We start from the raw sequence: 11,421 nt of genomic DNA on the forward strand, positions 1-11,421 counted from the left end.
ATCGAATTGGCTGAAGTGAAGTATTTGTGGATGGTTCTTGCCTGAAAGACCATCACAGACCCCTAAGAGCAGCATATGCAGTCTGAATGCTAATGTATTTTTTGGAAACATCATACTTGCAATGTAACTTCAGCACAGGGGCAGAATTGATTGCAATTACAAGACCATGCTGTGTGGTCAATGGAGGAGTGCGCCAATCTACATATTCAGTAACATTTTGGAGAGGTTATTAGTGGTCACAAACAGGTTTCGTGGCATCATCTGGAACACCTATTAGAAATGGACAACAACTTTTGAATTTACTAGAGGCCATAGAGTTCCCCCCCCAAAAAAGTTTGCAGTTTGAAAAGGTGCTGCAAATAGAAGTGGGGATAATTGTGCAAATGAAATGGAAAAGTTCTGTACATTAGAATCAAATGGAAAAACTTGAAACTGAATGCAAAATGGAAACTTCAAAAAGTTTCTTGCCAACGTAAGTTGAAAATTTGGAAAAGCTTAGTGACTTGCAAAATGATGTAACAGGAGATGAAAGAAAAGGTTGGGAAAAAGCAGGATGTTTTCAGGGTAAGGATGAACTTTGAGGGTCATCTAATGGGAGAGGTGTGTTACCCGACCCAATGCTACTGCTGACCGCAAGATGCATGCAAAGCCCCACACATGTAGGATGTGATGCAATGTTGGAGATCTTTAGCAAATATTAGTTCAATACTCATTTTAGGGCAATTGCTGAGAATCTTAGTCAGAGATGCATAGTCAGTCAACAGGTAAATGTTGACAGTAGGGCAAAGGTGACCATGAGTCATATCAGAAAATTAGAGTGTTGTTCCTCAGGATTGCTTATACATTTCATAGAGATGGCCACATGTAACGGCATTAAATACATCTTAAAAGTTGTTTGCATTTTCTTTAGGTGGGTAGACCTAACCCCAAGATATGGCTCCTCAACTATTGTCAAGCTATTATTGAGAGAGTTGATCCTTCAATTTGGTTTGAGAACTTCTTTAGAGTCACATAGAGGAATTCCATTTAAAAATGAGGTCATGAGAGTACTTTGCATGGCGTGCAAAGTGAAGAAGTTACTTTGTGGTCTTTCTCCAGAAGCATCAAGAATCATTGACAGGACCAATATTACTCTAAAGGCAAAGTTAAAGAAAGCCTGTGCGTCAACAGCATTGAAATGGCCAATTGCTTTCCCTTAGTTTTGCTCTGCATGAGAAGCAAAACAAACAAAACAAAAAGACTATCAACCCAAGAGGTGCTAATTGGCAGGCCATGAAAATTCTTGGTATTCCTTAAGCTGCTTTCTGAATATTATTGTTGATCTGGATTATTGGAAGGGTGTGGATGATTTGGTATGCTCTGTCTCTCACCAATTGAGACTAGAAAGATCTTCAGAAAGTAAGGAATGTGCCACAACCTAGAGCCAGGAATCAAGGTTGTGGTGAGGAAACATGTCCATAAGAATATTCCGGAGCCTCGATGGAAAGACCCATGCCAAGTGATTTTTGTGACGAATACTGCCGTAAAGTGTAGAGGTTTGCCACAGTGGATCGACTTATCTCAGACAAATAGAGTGAATACTGCAGTCGAAGAAGTAGTGACACAAGCCATTAATTCACAGAGCTAAGCTGAAGTTCGCAGGTTGATCCAGAGGAGGGGAAACAAAGAGTTCAAGAAGAACAAGATCAGCAACAAAATCAAAACAAGATAATTATGTTTTTTAAGGTCGAACTATGAAAAGTTCCATAAGCAAATTGCAAAAGTCAAGAAACAGGTGAAGATGAAACTGAAGCAAGTGAAACAAATTAACCTGAAGAAGAAAGCGTGATACAAGCTGATTTATCTAATGGTGTTAGATAAGGAAAAAGACCACTGCAAATATCTGACAGTCTGCCCTAAAAAAAGAGCACAATCAGCTGAATCAACTGAAGAAGATCTGAAAGATAGAGATTTTGAGAAGTCTGAAATCAAAAGATCAAAAAGAGAAAGAGTGTCAAACAAACTACACAGCTCCTGTGTTGAAAATTGGGTTTTTGATTGAGGGGGAGTAAGTCCCTTCTCAATCGACAACCACAATCCTTGGGAGGCGGAACCACAAAAGTTACAAAATCAACTTGTGCTAACCCTCTGGTAACTTGGTGCAAAAGCAGTAAGGCTTAACTTAGAGACAATGTGTTAAGTATTTATGCAATACGCAAACAATAATCGTTAGACCTGTCAGCCTTAGGGTGGGTTTCAACCAAACATATTGCCTGCTTCCCTCCATTTTCTTGCTGAATTTAGTTTTTGTTGACCATAGGACTCTGTCTACTTTACCACTGTAACCTATACTGAAGTGCTTGCGCACTCTCCCCTAATCAACGTAAAAATGGTTTACACCTGATTGCCATATTTAATTTACTTACAAGTCCCTTGTAGAATGGTATAGCATGTGCCCAGGGCATGGGAATTACATGCCATTAGTGGGCCAGCAGCACATATTGTGGCACCCACTTACGTAGCACCTTAAAACATGTCCCAGGTCTACCATTGCAGTCATAATGCAGGTTTAAAATGCTAATTTTGCCTTGGCTATATAACCCACTTGACAAGCCTTAAACTGCCCTTTTATTGCATATGTCACTCCTATGAAAGGTCCTAGGTAGCCCATAGGGCAGGTTTGCATTGTAAATAAAAGGTTGAACATGCACTTTTAAGTTTTACATGTCCTGGCAGTGAAAAACCCCTAAATCTGTTTTTCACTACTGTGAAGACTATCTGCCCCATAGCATAACATTGAGTTGCCTTATTACATTTAATAAGTGCTAACTTTTGATTGGGGATAGGTGCGCATTTCATGTTTGGTATCTACGAAAGTGTAATTAACAATTCTCTTTAATGATAAGGTTAGTTTTAAATTACAATTTTGAAGATGCCACTTTTAGAAAGGTGGCATTTTCCTGGCCTTTCTCCATATGGTGCCTGTGGTCTGACCTAGGTTTCATGACTGGATGTAGCTGGCAGTTAGACTTTTTGAAATTCCTCCCAGACAGTCATACAATGGAGGGAGTAGGTGTGCCTGAATGGGCCATCTGCTGGCAAGATGTGGGAGCGTAGCTGGGCACATCCCCACTTGCAACTGAATAGGCTGTGCTCTGTCTTCACACATAGGGCTTGTTACCACTGTATTGTTCTCGCAGCCAGCTTGGAGCCAGGCCAGGGACATTTCAAGCACTTCAAATAGAAACCTCTAGAAACCTCTCCTATTTCAAAGACGGCACCAAGTACAAAAAAGGCCCCTCAAGCCCACTCTTGAGTATATTGTCTGGACCTGCAGAAGGACTCTCAGCGGACCGCCTGCTGCTGTGGCCTTCTGTGTACTCCACAAGACTGTTTTGCTGCACCTGGAAAGACTGCTTTGCTGCTTGGAGCCTGCCTTGAACCCTCAGAGGCCTACCCTGATGCTTGAGCTCTGCTTTTTCAACTGAACCAAGGACTACCAGAGTGACTCCAAAGGCTATTTTGCTGGCCTTCTTTTCTGTGCCAGAGGGACATAACAGGCTCCCACCATCTTGAAAACGCACCTGGACCTAGCCTCAGTGAGTCCTGACCCCCAAGGGATGCCTGTCTAGGCCTTGACCCCTAGTTGTGGTGTTACAGGTTTCCAGATAGCCAAAATCAAAAACTTGAGACTTAAAGCCTTTTCGTCTAAAACTACTCTGAGAACCAAGAAAGGACCGGGACCAACCTGCTCGTCTATCCCCCCAAGGTGCATCGCTGGTCATCCTGACTTTGCAGCAGCTCCCACTGCATTCTTCTCTAATAAATTTCAATGCATTTCATGATGTAAGGAAGCATGGTATTTAGCGCATCATGGGGATACTCATGTTCATCTTGTATTCTCTGACTTGGTCTTCTTGTACTTTTGATTGATATCTGTGGACGGGTGCCAAACCTTTCCTTTTCCTGATTGATACTCTGCATCATGGGATTTCCTGCTATGATATGATGTCTTTTTTGCTATAACATATATTGTGCACCCAGACTACCATAGGGTTCTAACGAATTTGTATGGTTTTTCCCTTTTCTTGGAGGTTGCTACCAATGTCTTGTTTGTCCTGATGATGCCAAATTATTGATAATAGGGTCAACATTTAGACAATTTAGCTAGCTAAGTATATTAATTGATTGTATTAATCTCCATGTACTCCCAATCGGAGTTTTACCCGGATTAAGTGCATATCAATAGTATTATTTATTCTTTCTGTATTGTAATCATGCACAATTATTTCACTTAACACCTGCACTGCATCGGGTCTGGAACACCTGCGTAACTTTCTTTATTATTTTTAGATTGAATTAAAGAACTTTTCGGGATTCATATGATTTGACTGTGAATTGTTAAGCCTAGGGAGTCTAGGCTTGTGTCGTCCCCCGCAGGGAACCCTTGTTTTGTTATACTTTCTTCTCTGCAGCAGCAAATCTTGTTAAGTGGTACTTTGCCAAACAGATATCCGGTCTCCTGGAACTTTCATCATCTATGGCTCCTGCCTCGTCCCGCTGGATTTTTGACTTCCAAAATAGTGACTAAATCCAAACATAGAAATCTTCTCCGCAGCTTTGTCCAGTGCCTCCCCAAAGATGACGCCCCCTCCTCTGACACTGCCTGCACTCTTGTCCTGTTGAACTTTACCTTCTCAGAAGAAGTTTCAGAAGCATTCTTCTAAATTCAAAGGTAAGCGCCAACCGGGTTCAATCTACTTCTTGTCCCCGACCTGCACTCCATCGCGATCGGCTGTAATTTGCTACACAATACAAGAAAAATTCCACTCCAATGTAGAAAAATAGAGTACCATTTAATAAATAAAATTACATAAAAACAAATTAAATCCAATCAAAACCAGGGCTATGAATTTTCAAAGTTTTTAAAGAAAAATAGTGCCTAAAAGTTTAAAGTACCAACTGCGTACATCTAGTACACAAGACTGGGGTAAAGTCGAAAGATATGGCCAACTGTGATCGAGCACAGTTCAGATACCCAAGGTGGATTGGGTGCGGTCTTGGCTTAATTTAAGACTTGGAAGAATTTTCAGAAAAGTTCCTGAGAATGTAAAGTTCAGCGGGGTAAGGTAGCCAGCGGTGTCCAGCGGGACGAGGCAGGAGTCCATAGTCAATGAGAGTTCCAGGAACTGGATACCCATTTGGTGAAGTGCTGCTGAACAAGATTTTCTGCTGCAGAGAAGAACGTAACGAGAGCTACCACGAAGTCAGGTGAGGCATCTTGGGTGAATCAGCTAGCAGGTAGGTCCCAGGCTTATGTTGGTTCTCAGGCGACTTTTTGATGAAAACATTTCTAAGTGCCAACTTTTAGGGTTAGTCAGGAGCAACACCTTTCACACCACAACAAAGGGTCCAGGACTGGATGGACACCACTTGGGGGGGCAGGACTCACTCTAGCAGGGGCCAGGAGCAGGTTTCAACATCTCTGGAGCTTGTTATGTTCCTGTAGCTCACAAAGAAGGTTGGCAAACTAGCCCTGTGAGTCCCTCTGATTGTCCTGGGTTCAAGCAGAAAGCCAGCCCTCAAGCAGCAGGTCAGTCCTCTGAGGTGTAAGACCGACTTCAAGAAGCAGGACAGTCATCTGGTGGCGGCAGGACAGTCCTCTGAACTACAAAGCAGTCCTCAAGCAGCAGGGCAGTCCTCTGGAGTACAAGGCAGTCCGTCTGATTGTTCTCTGCAGGTCTAGGAGTGTACTGAAGAGTTGCTCTGAGGGTCCAATATTTATACCTGGTGCCAGCCTTTGAGGTGGGTAAATCTTCTATGCTACCCCCACATCTAGTTCAGGCAGATTTGTCTGGAGTGGCACAGACTAGTGTCAAGTTTCTTTGTTTCCTTTGTGTGTGTGCTGGAGGCAGCTCTTATAAATGTAAGTGGGAAAGATAACATCTCTGTCCCCCCTATAATCCTGGCAGAATGGCGCATCTTGACCACATTTAGACCCTTATTGTCCACTGTCTGGGCCCAATACTCATTATTAATGGGTGAGCCAGTAACAGGCCCAGGCAGCTGGAAACTCCAAGAAGGCCTTAGAAGCTTTTGTCCAGGAAAAATTCAGCTTTCTGAAAAGGGCCATTTTCGAAAGTGCAATCTGAAATTCTACTTTACCATTGAAGAGGATTTTAAATTACAATTAATTTAAGTCCAAACATGACATTTCAACCTGCTCCTAATCAAACGTTAGCACTTATTAAATGCAATGAGCTAACCCAATGTTATCCTAAGGGAGAAGTTGGCCTTATAGTAGTTAAAAACTAATTCGAAATATTTCACTACCAGGACATGTAAAACTTAAAGACACGTCCTACTTTTTAATTACAATGCACCATGCCCTATGTCAACCCAGGACCTACCTTACCGGTGAGTTATATGTTTTAAGGTTACTTTGCCAGGTGAAAATGGCAGATTTAAAACTGGACTTTAGACTGCAGTGGCAGGCATGATACTTATTTTAAAAGGCTAATTTATTGGGTGACACAATGAGTGCTGCATTCTGTTAGCATTTAATTTACAGACCTTGAGTACATGTAGTACCATATATGAAGGATTTATAAGTAAATTAAATATGACTATCAGGTGTAGGCCAATTTTACCCTAGCACAAGTACTTTAGCACTGGTTAGCAGTAGTAAAGTTCACAGAGTCCCAATGCAAACTAAAACGAATTCAGAAAACAGGAGTAGTAAAGGCAAAAAGTTTGGGGGCGACCCTGCAGAGAAGGCCAGGTCAAACATCCTGAATGGGCATATTTGGCTAAGATTAAGCCAGAAGAAAAAGAAATTGAACATCGATTTATTTTGCAAGAGCCTTAATGAACTGATATGGGCAATGGATGAGGCTGACTGAAAAGGAATAATTTCCTGATGGAGTTACAGAATTAAATTTTTGAGAAGAAAAAATATGATTTTTTTAACAGTGTACCTGCATAACTAACTAGGACTAGAGATTAGATTTTTTTAAAATGATAAATTCCCACATTGAATGCTAATGCCTGTATATTTTACTCACACATGAAGGGCCCGATTCACAGAATTAACTTAAGACAAAATCCTAAACTTACTACTTTTGGTATTCACAGAATGCACTTACTACTTTTGGTATTCACAGAATGCACTTACTACTTTTGGTATTCACAGAATGGATTTACGACTACTAACTTTACGTCCGCACTCGGGCTGGAAATTCGGAGGCGGAGCTTCTGGTCCGGGGGCGGAGCTTCTGGCACGGAGGTGGAGATTTCGGCCATGGCTAAATCTCCACCACCGGCTGGAATCCCCACCTCTGGGCCGGAAGCTCCGCCTCTGGGCCGGAAGCTCCGCCTTTGGGACGGAATTTCCGGCCCGCGTGTGGACGTAAAGTTAGTAGTCGTAAATCCATTCTGTGAATACCAAAAGTAGTAAGTGCATTCTGTGGAGTTCCTTCTTGGTGCAGCTTTGAGGAAAGATAGTAGTAGCTGTGTTAACCGCCATCAAGCCTTGGTAGCGGTAAGGCCAACAGAAGGTTATTTTAACGTCCGGGGGAAACCACCTGAAACTAACTGGAGGGCAAGACCAGATGTCCCGTAATGCACTGGACCATTTACTTTTGGGCGATCCCTCGGAGGGCCCGATGACCAGCAATTCTTTGGTTTCGGGTCACTGCTTTTACCTGCGGCTTCAGGGGACTAGTCGTAGATTCTGGTCTCTTCTTTGTCCTCTTTGATTGAATCAGAACTGAGGTTCTGGTGTCAGGGGTGTCCCTTGCATCCTAGATTTAGGGGAGTTAGGAGTGTGTGCAAGTAGCTAATGGGCTTCAAGCCCCTTCAGTTAGTCTGCCCCAGAGGTGACCTCATCCAAGGGTGTGAGTAACCTTTTCTACCCAGAGCCCTCTATTCTCCTACTTCTAGAAATGGCAGAAACCTTCTTTGGCTGCACAGACCAGGCAGCCCACCCTAGGGGTGTGGTTAGCCTTCTGGGGGTGTACACCTCCTGATTATCTATTTTTCCCACCTGCTAGGGTGCAAATGTGCCTTGGGGTAGAAGTAGGGCTGTTTCCTCCTTTGTGAGGCAGCCTGCTTGCAAATCAGAGGTGGTGCATGCCTTGAAGCTCACCGCTTTGATGTGCCACTTCACTAGTCATTCTGTCAGGAAGGGAGGAGTCACCTCCTTCTCATCCAGGTCATTGTTTCTGACTTTTGGGAGAATTCACACCTCCTGGTAGGGGGTCAAATTCCTGTCTTGGCGGCAGCAGCTGCGGGATGCCAGCCAGAGCATAGGAAAAGCTGGGGCAACCAGGTGGGCAACACCTAAGGTAGCTACCTGGGTGCATGCCACATCAAACTTGGCATGAGAATCATGTCAGGGGTGATGAGTCAAGTTGTTTGATACCAAACATAGCATATTTCGGCCGTACCATAGTGGAGCTGTCAACCTCGAGATTGCCTGAGTACCAGCCCATGTTAACCTTTGGACCGCTGAACACTTATCGTAGCTTTCAATGGCAAAGGCTACTATAGGGACAAGTAAGCTGGCATTCATATGTCTTCACTTTTAATGTAATGCACCCTGCCTCCTGGAGCTCAGGAGGTTCTCCTTAGGAGTGACTGGTATATTTAAAAATAGCTCATTGACCTTGCCGCACATGGTGAAAGCAAAGTCAAGTTCGAGCAGTTTGCACTGCTCCTGCAGTCTGCAATGTCAGGACTGCCGTCATCTTTTTACTTGGGTCACTCAGGTTGGTACAAACAGTGCTTCAGGTCCTGGTGACCCCTTTAACTCCTGTGTCCTAGGTTCACATGTGTCAGTTTTAGGGAGCGAGCACAGGCCCTGGGGCCTAGTTAGCAGGCTTCAATGCACGGTCAAAGTCGAAAACCAGCAGCTAGTAGTCCAAATGGGGGCAAAAAGTGGGGGGACGCCTGCAAACAGGCCTGTTTTCTCACACCGCCGATAAAGCTTGTGAATAGTTCCTTATTTAGATATTGCAAGCATTACAAAAATCAATATTTTGCAGATATATATATATATATATATATATATATATATATATATATATATATATATATATATATATATATATATATATATATATATATATATATATATATATATATATATATATATACACACACATATATATATATTCGAAATCCAAATTGTGGTATACTGGCGTGCTGCCAGGTCGCTGATGGTGCTTGAAAGGTGGCGCTACTGCTAGCACTTAGAAATGTAAAGGAAAAATTCCCCAACCGTATCTGATTGAGGAGCCAGCACTGGTTATTGTGGGGGTTCTCTTGTTTATTGCGTTGATTAGAGCATACACACGAACATTACAGGGACGCGTTTCGGCAGTCAAGCTGCCTTTCTCAACCTGAAATGCGCTTTATTAGTGCTTCTTTTGAAGCATACTTTAAAATTGAAGCTGCACTACCCTTCACAGTGATTGGGTGGATACAAGCATGTGGGCAGATTACAATTCATTCATGCTAAAGCGTAACTATATTTTCAGAGAAAACCACAAGAGCCTAAATCGTGTAAAGATTATTTTACTGTCTGTGTTACTGAGCGCTATGCCCTCCAGTTTATCCTGTTTCGAAACAGATCCCACAATGCCTCGTTATGTATCAAGTAAAACCCGCACTGGATCCTTACAGGTCCTCCAACTGCAAACAAAGGCATCCTACTAATGTCTTACTTTATAATTAAAATCCAAAGCCATGCATGTTGCCAGTTTATACAATTTTATTTCAGACATAGTCGCCAACTTTAGTATTCAGTCAGTTCCTTCGAGGTACACGTGTCTCCGAGGTCTATAGGTTTGCAACTCACATTTTTCAAGTCTGTAATTTTTGTGAACGCCTTATCGTACCTTTGGGCATTTGTCCTTGCCAGGTTCAGGTATAGGTATCTGCCAGGCATCAAGGATTACATTGTGACTTGACAGTTGGAAATTCCATTTCCCGAATGTGATGCCATTTGGATATGGTTCCCATGCAGCTCAGTAGGTGGGAATCTTTGAAATATGAAGAAATGCACCAGGGAGTTATGTAGAGTTTTGGTCAAGTGACTTATGTGCAAGAGAAGTGAGACCCTGTGGGCTCCTTGCTGGACTCATCCAGAAGAGTAGGTTGGATTGTTCTCTAGTAGAACGAATGAAAACTGTCCAAACTAATGCGCAGTCTCCAAGATAAAGCAAGACGCCTAATGTCTACCTCCCTGAGTCTGAGGAAGAAAGAAAGTAAAAAACAAAGAACCAAAGGAAGAAACAAAGAAACAAAGAAAGAAAGGAAAAACTGCAAGGAAGAAAACAAGGAAGTAAGAAAGGAAGGAAGCAAGTAAGAAAGAACTAGAATGGAAAGGAAGGATAATTCAAATATTAATTTACCAAAGTATTCTTGCAAGAACTTTACATCACATTTCCGACGATTTATAAAAGGCAATAGATGTTTTTACAATAACGTATCTATAGAGAGACAAAATGCTGTTTGTGCACCAGTACAAAAATAGCATTTGGTTCAAACAATAATAATAATAACAGACAATAGCTTTGTAATATGATTGAAATTTCTCGATTTCACTTTGGTCAGATTAGCATATTGGCTGTGTAACAATGCTCTTCGGGTACCTAGGAAAGGGGTGCATTGAGCAGTTTCTGCCTGCACTGCATTGGCCTTGATGTGAAATGTGCTGTGTTTAAGTCCTTCCACTGAAGGTCACTTTTGTTCCATCACTTTGTTTTGCAGACACATTTCGTTATCACATCCGAGTTTGAAGTAGAGCCTGGAAAAGCTGTCCGTCAAATCGCCAAGGCCACGAGAGCCACAGCTGATGTTCCATACCGTGCCAAGGTCCTCACTATCTTCGGCTATGAGACCGTGATATCGGGCACTTGGAAGGGGGCCTCTTTGTTTGACCTCAAAATTAAGCAAGAAGATGCCTAGATGCACCAACAACTTCCATGTGCATGCAGCATGCCATGTAACCATGGATACAGATGGCCACACGTCACCTTGAAGTGAAGCCCTTCCAATGGAAACTAGATTGTCAAAAGGAGATGGTGGAAAGGGAAATTAACTGCTTGCAACAAATGTGTAACCAGAGTAACTGATGCTAAATAAAAATGCACTCAAATGCTCATCATTATTTACTGTTGTCTTAACATTTATTTGAGATAAGCATCTATGTAAAATAATGCCAGTTTTATGATGCCATTGTTTAAATGCATTAACTTCCGGAAGGTTAAACCTTCAAGAAATTGTGAATAATATTTAAGCAATGCAGCCTGCTGGCAGAAGTATGGAAAAGGAGGATGCAGACAGAGGTAGGTGCGGGATGGGTGCAGGCTGGCAGATGTGTGGAAAAGGAGTGATGCAGACAGAGGTAGGTGCAGGATGAGTGCAGGCTGGCAGATG

General features: G+C 42.5%; 1 protein-coding gene across 1 annotated transcript in view; it reads left to right on the top strand.

Annotated features, from left to right (window-relative positions):
- LOC146863358 (uncharacterized) overlaps positions 1 to 11,152 on the top strand; it is a 197,728-nt gene extending 186,576 nt beyond the window's left edge. The window contains exon 4 of the mRNA XM_085642796.1: positions 10,753 to 11,152. Coding sequence (XP_085498922.1) covers positions 10,753 to 10,950 — 198 coding nt within the window. The 3' untranslated portion in view covers positions 10,951 to 11,152. The remainder of the gene's footprint in view (positions 1 to 10,752) is intronic.
- The last annotated feature ends 269 nt before the right edge of the window (positions 11,153 to 11,421 follow it).

The sequence above is a fragment of the Triturus cristatus genome, chromosome 2_2, assembly GCF_964204655.1.
Source record: "Triturus cristatus chromosome 2_2, aTriCri1.1, whole genome shotgun sequence".
In the NCBI taxonomy this organism is placed as follows: Eukaryota; Metazoa; Chordata; class Amphibia; order Caudata; family Salamandridae; genus Triturus; species Triturus cristatus.